The 15,645-nt window shown below is 34.3% G+C and overlaps 2 protein-coding genes across 6 annotated transcripts; one reads left to right on the top strand and one right to left on the bottom strand.

Annotated features, from left to right (window-relative positions):
* Positions 1 to 3,558: 3,558 nt before the first annotated feature.
* On the top strand, positions 3,559 to 10,174 carry LOC18051087 (CDP-diacylglycerol--serine O-phosphatidyltransferase 1). Of its 5 annotated transcripts, none has more exons than XR_002907199.1 (13): positions 3,559 to 3,931; positions 5,478 to 5,673; positions 6,020 to 6,082; positions 6,194 to 6,253; positions 6,644 to 6,734; positions 6,896 to 6,950; positions 7,105 to 7,184; positions 7,329 to 7,445; positions 7,557 to 7,641; positions 8,266 to 8,357; positions 9,103 to 9,328; positions 9,474 to 9,562; positions 9,692 to 9,702. XR_002907199.1 is itself a non-coding variant. In XM_006448273.2 (13 exons), exons 2-13 carry the CDS (start codon positions 5,501 to 5,503, stop codon positions 9,808 to 9,810), a joined length of 1,278 nt encoding a protein of 425 aa, XP_006448336.1. In that variant the 5' UTR covers positions 3,559 to 3,931; positions 5,478 to 5,500; the 3' UTR covers positions 9,811 to 10,174. The 5 variants fall into 5 exon arrangements, 4 of the variants coding, with proteins under 4 accessions (XP_006448336.1, XP_024047148.1, XP_024047149.1 ...); XM_006448273.2 differs by having other exon boundaries at positions 9,103 to 9,356; positions 9,692 to 10,174; XM_024191380.1 differs by lacking the exon at positions 3,559 to 3,931 and adding an exon at positions 4,094 to 4,112 and having other exon boundaries at positions 9,103 to 9,356; positions 9,692 to 10,174.
* A 293-nt stretch (positions 10,175 to 10,467) lies between these two features.
* LOC18051086 (palmitoyl-acyl carrier protein thioesterase, chloroplastic) lies at positions 10,468 to 13,579 on the bottom strand. Its single transcript, XM_006448272.2, has 6 exons — positions 12,860 to 13,579; positions 12,581 to 12,714; positions 12,322 to 12,435; positions 12,021 to 12,189; positions 11,445 to 11,513; positions 10,468 to 11,349 (listed from the first exon to the last, which is right to left on the bottom strand). Exons 1-6 carry the CDS (start codon positions 13,247 to 13,249, stop codon positions 11,005 to 11,007), a joined length of 1,221 nt encoding a protein of 406 aa, XP_006448335.1. The 5' UTR covers positions 13,250 to 13,579; the 3' UTR covers positions 10,468 to 11,004.
* Between the last annotated feature and the right edge of the window lie 2,066 nt (positions 13,580 to 15,645).

Here is a 15,645-nt window from a genome sequence, read left to right as displayed (position 1 = left end):
TTTTTGCCAAAGGTGGGGGGAGGCCCTCATTGGACCACATGGTGTGTTATGTGTTAGTTTGTGAGTCTGAGGCCAAGTTAATAAGCCAAAAAACTAAAGTTGGGAGAGCCATGTTTTGTTGGGTTTCTAATTTTTATTTTTTGAGGACTCGGGGCATGTGGGGAAGATTGTCCTTGAGATGAAGTAATTGATTGAATGGCTCGGTCACTTCATTAAATTGATGTGGTACTTTTGATTACGGTGGGGAAGTTTTTGAGTGGGTTCGAGTCAGTCAAGCTTTACCACATCAAATTCTACATTGCCCAAGTAGTTACTTCCTATTTAATGAAGTGATTTAAAGTAGTTTAGCTTCCATTCTGTATAATTGATTATCTCTTACCAACGTGTACACAAAGTTTGATTCAACTTGAACTTTTACCTCACGTGAAAAGAGAAATGATTTACCCATTCAATTATTGGGAAAAAAATATATTAAATCAAATTAAATTATTGACTTTTCAAACTAAAACAGTAAAAGCCACTTAAAAGGAGCACAACACAAAAACCTAACGTAATAATAATTTTCAACATGCCTTGGAGATGAGAATCTCCGAAGACATAAATAAATAATCATTAAACCTTTTTCTTTTTTCTGGTGTGTATTATCGATTAAAAAGTAACCCACAAATGATTGATGTGATCATCAATCAATTAGATTTAATTCAAAAAGCTTTCAGTGGTTGAAGGGAGAAATCTCCATCAGCGTATTTGTACTGTACACAAAGGACTCTGACTCAGGGGTGGAGCCGCTGGCTCATAATTATTAGCAGCCCACATCGGACATCATCAAACCAACTCAATATTTTCATTCTTCTAGCTGGACCAACAGCACTTCGGTCGAGTTTCTGAATTGCCGTTTTTTTTTAAAAAAAAAAAACTTATTTTCATCCGTTTATTCACTTGGTAACCCTACAAATAAACATTAATCAGAACTCCACGTGGGTACTGTTCCCTATAGAGATAAAGAGAGAGAGAGAGAGAGAAATTAAAATAAGAAAATGTACCAACCAAAAATAATAATTAATTAAGAATATAAGAAAAAAATTCCCTAAAAATTTAATTGTATTTTGGAATCATGAAAACAATATTCCTGTTTAATAAAAAAGGAGTTGTAAATATTTATTTATGAGCAACACACATAACACTAATTGAGGCTGAGATTTCATGGGTCGATGACTACTGTCCCTTTGTTGGCAATTCATGTTGAGGGTGGCTTTTGAGCTATTTGTATTTTGCTGCTGGTGCCCTCAAAATCCCAACGTTGGTTGCCCTACTTGTCATTTGATTCCTTTCGCATATTTTTATCAACAAATGCATCGGAACTTTTGTGAATTTATAGTACTATAAGGCATTTATTCACTTTTGTTTTGTGAATGTATAGTACTATAAAGCATTTCTACTATTCTTTTTCATTAAAGGGGAAAAATTGATTCTGAAATTCGATTGATTATGTTAAATTATATGAAAACTATAATGATTTTCATGTATCTAAGAGTAATTTTTTTTTTAATGCGATCATTTAAAAAGGTGTAATAAGGAAGCTTTTAAATATATAACGACAAAACTATTCTAACGTCTTCATTCGTTTGTATGCAAATGTATTATATAAAAGTTCAGCAAAGATAGAATTGATTCTATTGTATTTCATTCTACTCTTTTTTTTTTGGGCATATTCGAAATAATTGATTGAATTTGAACTTATTTATGAATGAAATTTCGTTTGATACATCTAAATCCATCATCATACATCAATGATCAATCCAACTCTTGTTGTTATGTATTTGAATTGATGCATACATATTCATATAATTTTTCCCACCAAACTAAAAGATCCGTTATTCGATTCCCTACTCAAGTTCCCCACCAAATTAAAAGATCCATTATTTGATTCCTTATTGAAGATATATATTGACCAAAACAAAATAAAGTTTACAAACTTATTCCAACAAAAAAGTAAATGGATAAAAGGAGAAACGTTTGATGCTTGACTGCCTGTCCGTGGTCCCTTCCACCTCATCATCTCGGACTTTAAATAAACAATTATTGTTATTATTATTTCTAAAACTTAAGGGTGCCCCTCAAAGTAAAAAAAAAAATATCTCTTTATTCTCGCCCTATTTCTCTTCTGTCGCCCACTATCCCTTTCGACTTGTCCCTTTTAGCCTTTTGATTTTGTAAATTGGAACGCACCAATTTCGATTCCTCATGTTCAATATCGTCACTCTCGCTTTTGCTTCCCTTGACCTGACCTGTATTTTGACTTTGCCATCTCCCCAGCTGCAGCTAGTACACCAAAGTATATTTGTTTGGCATTAAATGCACGTCTCTTTCTTCACAAATATTTATTGAGCCCCCCTCTCGATAGACAGTTAGAATGTAATTTTTCTCGTGTATTATTATGAATACTATAGTGGTGCTTCCTTTTGGGATCATTAGTCAGTTAAGAGATTAAGAAACCAGATTGTGTTTCTTATTTATCACCAATGTTTCTTGAATGAAATTATACGATGTTGTTTAATAGATGAAAGATTATTTTCTCTTGATATTTTTCGATCATTTTGGTAGAGGTGGATGGATTAATTGTGTTATGTCTCTCTCATAGACTTCTAAGAATGGAGCGATCTATCAATTTGAATAGATTGATTGATTTTTTTTCGCTGATAATTAAAAAAATATATCATTCACAAAACTAATATATTGTGATATAATATATCGCTCAGTTTGAATATATCATCATCGCAATCCAATTTTATCTCTCATTTTTTCTTTTCATCAATTAGCGCAAACTAATCACTCACATAATTATAAGTCTCGTAAAAAAATTTGACACAAAATTCCTACGAGATAGTTTTGACTTAAAAAAGTATCTTTACATATTGATGCCATTTAGTAATTATGTGATTCATCATAATTTATCCATCTACCCAATCTAAAGATATATATATTATGTTAAACGACAAAAGTAAAAAAGGCCAAATGAAAATTCCTTCCCCTTCTACCAATTTAAAATCCCACAGCAAAGAAAAAAAGGTGGGAGAGAATATCTTTTTGTAAGAAACTCATTTCAAAGTTTGATTACTTTTGAAAAGCACTTCCATCATTTTTGTAATAATAAAACTCAATTCAAAGTTTGATTACTTTTGAAAGCACTTCCTTTTGATTAAGTATTAATAAAAAAATCCAAAAGATGGGAAAACGTATCCTTCCAAATCTCTCGTCTTCTCTTCTTTTAATTTCCCTAAATCTAATCATTCGAACACCAAAATCCGTCTTTTCAAACCCAAGGGGCAAATCCGTAAATTTCCCTCGGAATTAAGCTTACGTAATAAATAATAACCGCCACGTAGGGACAACCACGTAAATTCATCCCAACGCAGCATTTGCCCCGAAAATTATACCAGGTGCCACGAGGGCCATTTTCGTCATTTCGAAATTCCACCATCATCAACAAACGTACCTAAAAGCATCTTCAATTCTCCCTTTGACCGTCGTACATAAACCATCCTAACATTTCCTCTCTCTCTCTCTCTCTCTCTCTCGTTTTCCTTTCCATCGCCTTTTTGCCGTTTGCAGCGTTCAGTTTCAGCAGCAGCAGCAGCTCTTAAATTAAGGAAAAGAGAAAAATGAAAAAAACTATCTTACTTTTTAATCACTGCAATAACAACAACTAATACTTCTCTGATTCAGATTTTCAACTTTTTTAAAAAACAACTTTTTTTTTCCTGCCCCCAAACACTCCCTAAACTTAAGAACTTCTCGTTATCTCTCCCTCTTTTTCACTCTCTCATTCTTCATGTTATTATAAATTTAACTCGACTCAACTCCAACTCAAAGTGATCGGGCGGCTACGATCTCTTCCCATCCTCCACTTCCATCGTACGGCTAGGGCTACGTAAGTATTATTACGTTCTCAACACTTCGCCGTTTTTCTTTTCATCCATTTCTCTCTCTCTCTCTCTTCGCTTGTTCTGAATAATTTTCGATATTATCTAAAAATTACTTATATAAATGTATAAACGTATTGAGTAGATACGTATTCGTCGTTTTCGTCTTCGTCTCTGATTCGGTTCAATGTACGTAATTGTTTTCCCAGCGCAAAATTTTGTATTTATATTGCTGACAAAAGAAAAAAAAAAGCTTTCCTTTTTCAGTATTTTATCTGATTTTTCAGGCTTTCTTTTACATTACATGCAATCAATGATTCTTTTTTATTTTAAAGCCTGGTATGAGATTTATTTTTTATGGTTTTTATTTATTTATTTCTGTACGTTCGACTCCAGATCGTCTCAATTCAAATTTTATTATATTTATTAAATATTAGTTGTTCCAAAAGCGGTGCGTTTTGTAACTCTTGTTTCCATAGAAGTTTGTTGTACGGTGTTTACGGTTCCGCAGTTACATGATGATGACGGTGATCAAAGTTTACTGCTTGTTTGATCCTCACTGCATGCGATGTTAATTGCTTTCTTTGTGTACAAACATGCATCTATGATGGGTTGTTTTGCTGGGATTGGGATTTTTCTTTTTTCTATTTCTTTGTTTGGTTGATATTGCGTTTTAATTTATTTTCTCTCAGAAGAGAAAATGAATTCATTTTCGACCACAAAATGTGGAATTAGGTGTGTAGTTATCGTGCGTTGTAAGGTTGGTTTTGCACATTGATAATTATGCGTGTGGGTTTCATTTTGTCATTGTAAAGCTATAGGAAGCATGTGGGGTTCTAATAAAATCATGTAGGTCATTGAATTTTTCAGCTTTTATTTTTTGATTCTCTAAATTTGTAATTAAGTGTAAATGACTTGGCACTCCAGTTTTTGCCGGTAGTTGTTTGAATATTTCCCACGAGTTAGGCCGCTAAAGTTAGTATTAACGTGTGTAATGATAATTTGTCTTTGAAACTGTTGTAAATATCAGACCTTTACATTGGGCATGTTGATTGAAGCTGCTTTTAGTTAAATAATAGGTAGTTAAGAGTTCTCTGAATTTGAAGAATTTTGCAAGATTGTCAATGTAATTATTGCTTATTGGGAGCTCATATGAAGTGGAGTCGCATCCATTCGGACTGGAATGGAGTAACTGTCTCCTTATTGGGAAATCATTAGGTTGCGCTGATATTGTTTTGTTGCTAACGATTGAAGTGATCTCACAGTGGATGCCCATGCATTTTACACACTTTGATTTATTGTCTCCACATATAATTTGAAGTGAAAACCTTTTATCTCAAATACTGCCATGAGATAAAACATCAATGCTATCACCACAATTTTTGCAATTCCTTTTTAATTTTTTTTAATAAACTGTAACCATTTTCATTATTTTGTTAAGCATCATCTTCCAAAATAGGTCTGTCCTTCATTTGGGGTGAGAGGTGGCAACTTAAGAACTGCTTTTGTTCATTGTGCAAGTTACCTGATTTGATGTTCTTCCCTGATTTGCAGCGATCGATTTGCTTCTCTTAAACATGCGAGGCAATGAGCCGAACGGCCATAGGGGAGTAAGGAGAAAGGATCATGTTGTTCAAGAAAATGGTGATACCGATACATCAAGTGGTAGTGACGAGTTAGACCCATGGACAGCATGGGCATACAAGCCTCGGACCATTTCATTCTTGCTTATTGGTGCTTGCTTTCTGATGTGAGTGTGATTCCCAATAAATAGTTTGTGCTAATGATATGAAATATACCGGACCTATTATGCATTTCCTTTTTCAGTTGTTAATGATGTTTTATAATTTGAAGATGTTTTATTACTATACCGTTTGTTGAGTTTTATCTTATTGTATTACTATCACATAATAAAGGAACAATGATGAAAGTGGCAATTTCAATTAAGTTTCTTTGTTTAAATTCGTGTTACTTTCATAATTATATAAAATTTTAAAGGATGAGAGGTCTTTTTAATTATTGCTCTATACTCACATCTTTCACCTCTCTTTTACTTAGACACCATGCTTATTGTTTTCTTTGGATGTGATCACCAGTTGGGCAAGTGGAGCCCTAGATCCTCAAAGCGATTCTGGAGATGTTGTTACATCTGTCAAAAGGTTTGTTCCTCTTTGTATATTATGATGTCCTTTGATAAAAAAAATTTCTTTTAAATGCAATTTTTACTATGTGTAGTATACTAAATGGCTAATTTTAACTGTTTCGTGTAGGGGTATATGGGCGATGATTGCTGTTTTCCTCACTTACTGCTTGTTGCAGGCACCTTCTACGTGAGTTGTTATATTTGAATACCATCAATTGATATTTTGAACAGTTCATCTTCGAATCTGTTGAGATTATACTTAGGTTTTTCTGAGACTTGAAATAATTTGATTTTTTAAATTGGAGTGTTAGTGGATTTGGGATATATACTAGCGTTAGTGGATTAATAATTTGGCTTTTCCCATCTCATAAAAAGGGTGGTGGACGTGCATTAGTGCTTGGTGGACTCTATTAGTGTCAAATTGGTGGATTTGTGAATTTGGGTGTCCTTTTGAGTAGCATCCGATCACCAAGTAGACGTGCAATACTTGCTAGAGTTTGTAATGGCAGCGACTCTATTGATTCTTGGAAACTTATATCTATTTGTACTGACTTTTGAAAATAATATTTGCTTTCAGGGTCCTTATTAGGCCTCACCCTGCAATTTGGCGATTAGTTCACGGAATGGCTGTTGTATATCTTGTTGCTCTCACATTTTTGCTTTTCCAGGTTTTTCTCTTTTTTTTTTAATGGTCATTTGTTGTTGTCTTTTCCTATGCGTGTCTGTATATGCAAGCACATGTTTTTTAACTATAATAATTTCAATGTTGCTTGTCTGGTTTTTAAGTTGGAATGGATGATTATTGATTGTAGCTTTTGTTCTTTTCCAGAAGCGTGATGATGCTCGTCAGTTTATGAAGTTTCTTCATCCTGACCTTGGTGTTGGTAACACTCACTTCCAAAATGGCTCTTTCGTTTTTTAATTTCTATATTACAAGTGTAATGCCTTTGACGCAGCGGAACTGTTGATTCTCGTGTTTCTAGGCTCATTTATTGCTTCTATAAGCTTTATAATCGTTTTTTGCTTGACTTAATGCAGAACTTCCTGAGAGGTCATATGGTGCTGATTGTCGCATATATCTGCATGAAAATCCCACAAGCAGGTTTAAGAATGTTTATGTATGAATTCTTCTTTCACATCTGTCTACCTCATTATTATTTTTATTGTGATATTTTTTTTTTTTGGGGGAGGGGGGGGGGTGGGGGACTGGTTTACTCTATTCCATGTTCACTGTAGACTTCTGATTTAATTAATTCTTCTAGGAAACATTATTTGATGAATTTGTTCTAGCTCATATCTTTGGATGGTGGGGCAAGGCTATATTGATCCGTAATCAGCCTCTTCTGTGGCTGCTATCAATTGGATTTGAGTTGATGGAGGTAGTATGTTGACCTTATATAGTTTGTTCTGTTAAGCTTGTGCTGTATTATGTATGATGTTAAGCTCATCATTTGTTTCTGCTAATTAACTTTAGTGTTGGCATTTTTCAGCTTACTTTCCGCCACATGTTGCCGAACTTCAATGAGTGCTGGTGGGACAGTATAATTTTGGACATTTTAATCTGCAATTGGTTTGGTGAGATTGTGCTGCACCATTCTGTTTTAAGAATATTACTTGTCAATGTTCAGTTGTTGCATGCTAGTTTATGTGCTGTGTTTAACTTTCTTTGAAGGAAAATATAGGAGTTACATGTAACATGGGGAATAGACTGGTCTATCATTTTGGTGGTTGGTGAAGACAATAACTTAAAAGGATTAAGGATGTTGCAGAATAAGAATTTAATTATTTCATGTATTGCCCCTTGGACTCATGTTAACAATTACTACTGTCAATAAGTTTTAACTTCAGCTACCTTTTATGATAAATTTGTAAATTATCCTGGTCCTGAAATTATGGAAGCCTTAATCTTTTAGTTGGCTGAAGTCTTTTAGGCTGACATGTAGGTCGACAAGGCTTTGCTGGATAATGGTCTGTGTTTCAGATAGCTCTTTGGAGTACATTTAAGTTTGGTTGGATAGAGACGTTAATTGCCTGGTGTTTCTTGTATGTTGTATCTGTTTGCTAGTCTTATTTTCCCTGGACCATCTATTCTTGTTCATTACCATTCATGGTTATCCTTATATTTATTTACTACTTTTTGGGGAAGATTTTGGATTGTTATTGCATCCAATAATCAAATTTCATTTGATACTTCTGCAGGTATTTGGGCAGGAATGCATACAGTTAGGTATTTTGATGGGAAAACATATGAGTGGGTTGGTATAAGCCGCCAGCCTAATATCATTGGAAAAGTATGTTTTGAACTTATAATATTAGATTACTCTTTTTTATTAGCATCATTATTATTAGTAGACACAAACTTATGGTTTCCAATTGTGATCCCAACTATGTGAAACGTCAGAAATTTTCCCCTGTGCTTAATTTTAAGATACTTTTCATTATAGCCGATTAACTTTTAAACTTGGTATCCAAGTACCACTGCATTATGTTTTATCGGAGTATCACGAGTATCGCTACATTATGTATTGAAACAAATTTCCTCTTGGTCTGTGCTTGTTAGCGCTAGATAAGTGAACCCGATGCTTGTTTTACCTATGTTCAATAAGTTAAATTTCTGCGCCTTGATATATGGAGTAATAGCAAATGAATTTTAATGACTGTTGATATGGCACCAAGTGTTGGTTTTTTTTTTTTTCCTCACTGATTTTAAGAAGTTCCTTTCCCTCTCTGTTTGTTGGTGTCATTTGCATTGTGATTCAACAGATCTGGCTCCTCAACTCTGTATGTAGGTAGTCTGTTATTTGATGCAAAAACCTGATTTATAAAATGAAATAAAAGCCATGACTTGATACTTATTTTGAAGCCCTCGATCCTTAATAGTTGAACTATTTTTTTCCCCTTATCTTGATTGCTTCTTACTAGTATTCTTATTGCTAAAACGGAAATTATATCGTCAAAAATTGTTGCTGTGTTATGTTAGCTTGTGCAGTTTTTTTTTTTTTGAGGGTAACTGATCATATAATGTTTTCTTGTCAGTTTAAACGGACATTGGGGCAGTTTACACCGGCACAATGGGACAAGGATGAGTGGCACCCATTGCTTGGTCCATGGCGGTTCATCCAAGTTCTCACTCTTTGCATCATCTTCTTGACTGTCGAGCTCAACACATTCTTCCTAAAGTTTTGTCTTTGGGTTCCTCCTCGAAACCCTGTGATCATTTATAGGTTGATCTTGTGGTGGCTAATTGCAATACCAACAATTCGTGAGTACAATTCGTACCTCCAAGATCGGTAATCTCTTGCCCATCGTGCTTCTGTTTGAATGATACTTCTATGCTAGATTGTCAACACTGATGATTTTGAATGTGAAATGTAGTACTGATTAAGTGTTGTTCACTCATTTTTCAGAAAACCAGTGAAAAAGGTCGGTGCATTTTGTTGGCTTTCCCTTGCTATCTGCATAATTGAACTCCTCATTTGCATCAAGTTTGGACACGGTATATTTATCTCTTTATCATCCAATGTTATCAAAATTTCATCTTGGTCGGCTAAATTTTTTCTTTTTGTTGCTTCAACCATACTTGTAATTCTGAGTTGCTGAAAAAGGATTTTTGTTTTTCTAACAGGCCTGTATCCTAACCCTATGCCTTTATGGTTGGTAATTTTCTGGTTGTGTGTTGGATTCTGTCTCGTAGCATTCCTCATCATTTGGTCTTACAAAAGCTTGCAAAGAAAGAGACGATGATTTTGGCATTTCGGTACATCATTCTTTGATTCCTTGCTCCAGCTCCTATGGGGGTATTCATTGAGTTTGTAAATACTTATCTCTTTATAAATTGTAAATGCTTATTCCCTTAGGTTAGCGGATCACAGTTTTTTTTAGCAGAGTATTAAATTCTTTTTTGATAGGTAGTGGGAAATGCATCTTAATATCAAGGTCTTTCAGCTATAGAATGCCAATATTACCAAATTCTAAATTGGCAATTTTTTTTTTTTTTGTAACTTTTTTTCATTTTGCCAAATCGGGAGAGCTTCAGCGATTTTCAGTTATGAATCTTTTTATGTATTGGTTTATCTTCCAGTTCAATTTAGTTCATTTCAATTATTCATTTTCCTCTGTGTCAAGATGGAGAAGAATTGTGGCAACGTTATCCGATTTTCATATGATGATTCATCCCAGTGCACTTTATGCTTGGGTAATAACATCATCGTCCCTCAGCTTTTTCTAGAAAAAGGACGGTGTTTGTAGTAAGCTTTTTCTATTCCTTGCTTTAAAAATTAATTTACCCATTGACTAAGCTTTTATCAATTTATCGTAACAAATTATTACTATTACTAAAATATTAACCATAAGGGGCAAAAAAATGAGAACCCCGAATTCTCCATTTTCAAGTCTTGATATTTCGAAGATAGCTCTATGTGATTTCGAATGGTTAATAACACATCCTCTCCATAACGCCCAATTTTTGGGGAAATTCGTTATCAACATTTTTAAGAATGCATTATGATTACATCAAATTACATTGCACTAAATTACTCATTATTTCCACAAAATAATTTCTATAGTACAAACTGAGAGGACACAGACACTGAACTGAACCATCAGTCATAGGTAATCACCAGGAATTTCCTCATATTTAGAGGTATTTCTCAGTTCTCACAATTATCACCACACAAAATATTCACACCACTTATTTTAATTTCATTGGCTGCACCATCCACGACTCGTCTTGTGTTTCCGGCACCCTTGTCTTCCAGCTCCATTCAGGGGCAGCAGAAATACATAAAAATTCTGAGGAGATAAAGCAAATTCCAATAACACACCCTGCAACTTGTTTAATTTTTCCAGGGCATTTGATATCGGATTCTAGGATTTCTCACTGCTTTTCCGGGAAAATCCGCTTTGCTTAATCCCTTTTAAAATTATTTTAATATAATATTAAGTTGAAAATGGCATTGAAGACGGCTTCTTCTTCCAGGTGGTTCTTCCCCTAACAATCTCTTCATTTTGAGTCTCCCCTTTGGCTTGCAGGAGATGTGTAAATCTTAATGGCCCTTTTTCGAAGGATGCAATAAGCCCACCGCCATCGACGATTTCGGATGCCAGAGAAAATCCATTTAGTAGCCTGATACTGGCAGTATCTTGTTTCACTCCATCTTTCAGAATTCCATCTTCATCTGGTTGGCAAAGTGATTGAACTACATCTGAACCTCCACATTCCCTTCTGTATTCTAGTGTTATACCAGACAGTTGATTAGACTCCAAAATTCGGTCCGGAATTGTCTGAAGATGTAACAAGTGATAATTAGTCAGCGAAAAATAGAAAAGAAAGTTGAACTGAGTTGAGTTTAAGATAGGAAATATTATGTATGATGTACCTCGAGCATCCATTTGACATACTTGACATTGTTGACGTGGTGGTTCATGTCCAAATCACTCCTCTTAGGCTGCAAAGTTAAATTTTCATTGTTAGTATTTGCTTCTATAGTTGGTGAAGTTGCTTTTTTATTTATGGTTCTTGTGAGATAGAATTAATAGCTTTTCGGTATGATAAGTCTGTCAATAGGTAGCAAGCATTATCTACCAAAAAAAATGGGTGCTTGCGGAACAATTTGGCCGTTCTGCTTTTAAAGTTAAATTGAAACACATCAGTCGGCCTCTGGCCTGCTGAGGGCAACAGTTCGAGTCTGTTCTTGGGGATTCTAAAATTCCTTCCCGTAATTATAATGGGGCGGAGTTAGAAATCTCTTCCACTTCTGTTAGATGAAGTAAATGTCCCTCCATGAGGGTTGAAATCTGAGTTGTGATCTAGGATAGTCCTCGTAGATTTTTAATTATAAATATAAGTAGCCTTCACAATATAATATGGATATGAGTGTTCAAATAAATAAATAAATAAAACTGGAACACAACAGTTGCAAACATATCAGACGTTTGGTTTGATGTTTATTTACCTTCAAATCAGAGTTGACATATTTTGCTGTGTCATCCAACTTGGAGATCTTCTCTGGCACATCTTCTATGATTGCTTGCTTGTCAATAAACCAGGGTGAAATCTCTGCCCTCACTTCTGCAGGGATTTTTGAGAGGCGTCTTGTTTGCTGGTTCATCATCACCCATGTGCTGTTTTATGTTCAAGTGCCTTTCAGTATAAAAATTATTGTTTAACTGAATAACGGCTAACATTAATAATGTTTATGGTTTTTGGTCAGAAAGGCTTTTTATAAAAGCTCTTCCAAAGCATATATGATATACCTGGTAGCACGGGCAAAAATGTGCCCTGTGGCCTGGCTTCGGATCAGCCAGTCTCGTCGCATTCCATTCTTCCCTGAAGCTCCAACCCATGTGTCAATTTCAACAACCTCTCCCCTGCAAGTTATTTCGTTAGCTGGTTATAATAATTCCATGCTTGGAAGAGATTTTCTTTGAACTAAGTAAGAACCCACAAAACCATAAATCCAAAATATGAATTTAGGTTCAGTTTCATCTATAAAATTACTTGAGTTTTACTTACCAGATTGGGTAGTGATCAATTTCAACTTGCATTCTGGAAACAACCCAGATCAGATTGTTTCTCATCATTCCATGTGTGGCTCCGAAACCATTGCTGAGAAGACCGGACATCCATACATGATTCAATGCAGTTTCCTGCAAACTCAGAAACAGTTCCTAAGAACACACACAATCTCCAAAAGTTTATGAACATAATCCCAAGCTTTCAGAGCTCTCTTTTTGGTGAAAGCTGTGCATATTGGGATTGAATTAGCAGTAGAGTTTTAGCTTAGTTTATTACCTGAAATAGATTAAGAATGCTCTCCAGTGTAGCTGTTTTGTCAGGGCCAACTTCATATGATCGAACAACAACGGTCTGTCTGTAGCCAACACCTCCCTCGATGATTAGACCATGTCGATAAGGATCGACAAACTGCTTCTTTGTAGGGATATTTTGTCGAATTTGCACTTCATTGATGCGGCAGCCTTCCTTTTCAGCAGCAACAGAAGCAACAAAAGTGCTTGCCACTCCCGTTGTTTGGCTATGCAAATCAACCTTAGTGCTTCTAGTTGAATTCCCACTATAACTGATATTGTTCAGCTTCTGCTTATTGGGATCATGGTTATTGCTAGCTGCAGAACATCTTATGGGACAGAAGATTCTATAAGAAAAAACAGCAGCAGCAGCCATAACAACTCTTTATTTTCTTCTGTAGATTTGAAAAGTTTGAAACTGATAAAAGGAAATGGAAATGGTTTTATAGTGGCTATACTGGACGGATTTCTCAAAGAAACGTTTTTGAACTTAGGGAACTTCTCGGAGGATTTTGTATACAATCAAGAGGGTCTTTGGTTGTTGCAGAAAGCAGGTGTTTTTGTGCAACACATTTTAATTGTAGTATCTTAGTATAAATCGTCGGGCCAGAATTGACCAAGGGTTAGTTTCTTTTTGTCATATTTGGGAGTGTAAAAATCAAAGGGTTTGATGATGGGGTTGTTTCATTGGCATTCATACTCCTAGAACCTGGCTAAATATTTTCGAATAGGTATAATTTTTCCTTCTTTGTTTTTTAGTTGGAACAAACAAACTCTTCGAAGACTATTCATTTTAGATTGAGAGTTTCTTATTGCAACATTAAACAACAAAATAAACATGATTTATTACTGTGATAGCTACAAGAACAAGTTACCCTTTTCTCAAGAGTTTCTTTTGTCATCTAGATTCTTTATCTTAACAACTATTATTGTGTTTTGTATACTTAAGAAAGCATAGAATTAGGAAAGTCTAGATAAATCTCCAAGACATAGAAAAACAAATAACAATATCCGTACTTTTATAACAATTAGGATTCTTTCTTAATTTGAATGGCCTAATTTTGAGGTACTTACTTAAAATTCATTTATTTGTTAAGATACTAATTCAGATCAAGAGAGATATTTCATTCATTCGACTCAAGCAACACGGATACTAAAGTAAAATACGTATTGGAAGGATTGGAACGTCTTACTAGTTTTATTGATAGTGAAGAATGAGAAAAATACGAAGAATACTAAATATTTAATGAACACATGAGAGAAAAATGAAATAGCAATAAAGGTGAAAGTGTTTAAACCTTTTAACTGATGTTCTCCAAAATTAATAACTCGAAATTATGATTATCTATAGATTGTCGGTGTGTGTTTTGTAATATAAGAATCTAAACTTGTTGTCCCTAATTAGAGATATAAAGACAAAAACTACAATCTCTTCCCTACAAAGACAAAAATAATGGATAGTAAGTTATAGGGTATTTTTCATTCCAAATGTAGGCTCGCGGCTTGCTCCCACAAGATTTGAGAGGTTCCTCTCCTCTCTCGATGATTTTGGTGCAAATTGTCAAATTTTAGGTGAACATTTGAGCTATGCTATAATATGACTGAGCCCATCTCGTCTAAACAGTTTAATCGTAAAAGCACAGTGAAATATGACCAATGTTTCAAACCAAAATTACTAGAGAAACAATCTAATATGTGCAGGTAATTCCATCCCATGCATGTCCAACATTATCAAGTTATTAAATAGCCAAAAGAATGAGGCAGCTTTGAATCTTTGCACAAGTGACGGGCTTATATGAGAGATACTAGATCCACTAGGGCCACTACTATGTTCTTGACAATTCCCTACTTTTATAGACAGTTAATAATAAAATATAACAAAACGGGACGAGTACGTGCTTCAGGTGTTTTCTGAAAGTAATTAAAGCCAAGAATTGATTTTACCATCCTTTAAAGTGGCTAACCTACGGTCGATGATTGCTATGTTGAACACCAAACCATTGTTATTCACGTTTCCATAGTCTAAAAAGTGGGCTCTTTTAATACTTTATGTAAAATGCTGTTGAATGTTACTTTCTTTAAAATGAATATTGTGGGATTATTATTCATCTACTCTCCTGATGGATTCTTATATTAAATACTGCCAAAAAACTTGGGGGACAATTGGTTGTTGATTCGAAAAATAAATTATGACGTATTCAATGATGTAATCTAACTTGGAAGTTATATGTACATTCTCGATATGATTGAAATCCGAAAATTTGTTTGATACATATAATATCACACCATTAATTTAATGGGGGTGGTTTCTAACAGGAAGTTGCACCTGTAAGTGAAGGCTTTTTAAGGCGCCTTCACCAACCAAAGTGTGCTTAGCCTCAAGTTGCAATTAAGCACCGTCGATTTCAACTAGAATTTCAAGCTTTAAACAATGGTTATTCAGCGAGATGCCGAAATCAAACTTCTCACCTAGATATAATAATGCTCTCATTATTATATTTAGGTAAGCATATAAAATAAAACAAGACTAGAAGCTACAGTACTAGAAAAATAATAAAAAATAAAATTTTTAAAAGTAATAAAAAATAAAAACAAGACTACTTAAGTCTTGTTTGGAATTGAAATTGAATAACTGTAATTTAAAAGTTACTGTACTAAAATATTTAGTAAGAACTAACTGCTATAACTTAAAACTTAAGTCAATATAATAAAAAAATTATTATATCTTTATTAATTTTATCAAAATTATTATTCAATTTAAAAATTATAACA

This window comes from Citrus clementina, unplaced genomic scaffold (assembly GCF_000493195.1).
Source record: "Citrus clementina cultivar Clemenules unplaced genomic scaffold, Citrus_clementina_v1.0 scaffold_2, whole genome shotgun sequence".
In the NCBI taxonomy this organism is placed as follows: Eukaryota; Viridiplantae; Streptophyta; class Magnoliopsida; order Sapindales; family Rutaceae; genus Citrus; species Citrus x clementina.
This window is presented reverse-complemented; position numbering and strand designations above follow the sequence as displayed.

Excerpts from the sequence above, each read along its gene's own strand:
- LOC18051087 (XM_006448273.2), top strand. The coding sequence starts at position 5,501 with ATGCGAGGCAATGAGCCGAACGGCCATAGGGGAGTAAGGAGAAAGGAT. Across the intron at positions 6,951-7,104 it reads TCATCCTGACCTTGGTGTTG|AACTTCCTGAGAGGTCATAT; the intron begins GTAACACTCACT and ends GACTTAATGCAG. Across the intron at positions 7,185-7,328 it reads GCAGGTTTAAGAATGTTTAT|GAAACATTATTTGATGAATT; the intron begins GTATGAATTCTT and ends TAATTCTTCTAG.
- LOC18051086 (XM_006448272.2), bottom strand. The coding sequence starts at position 13,249 with ATGGCTGCTGCTGCTGTTTTTTCTTATAGAATCTTCTGTCCCATAAGA. Across the intron at positions 12,436-12,580 it reads ATTGATCACTACCCAATCTG|GGGAGAGGTTGTTGAAATTG; the intron begins GTAAGTAAAACT and ends AATAACTTGCAG. Across the intron at positions 11,350-11,444 it reads ATGTCAAATGGATGCTCGAG|ACAATTCCGGACCGAATTTT; the intron begins GTACATCATACA and ends TTACATCTTCAG.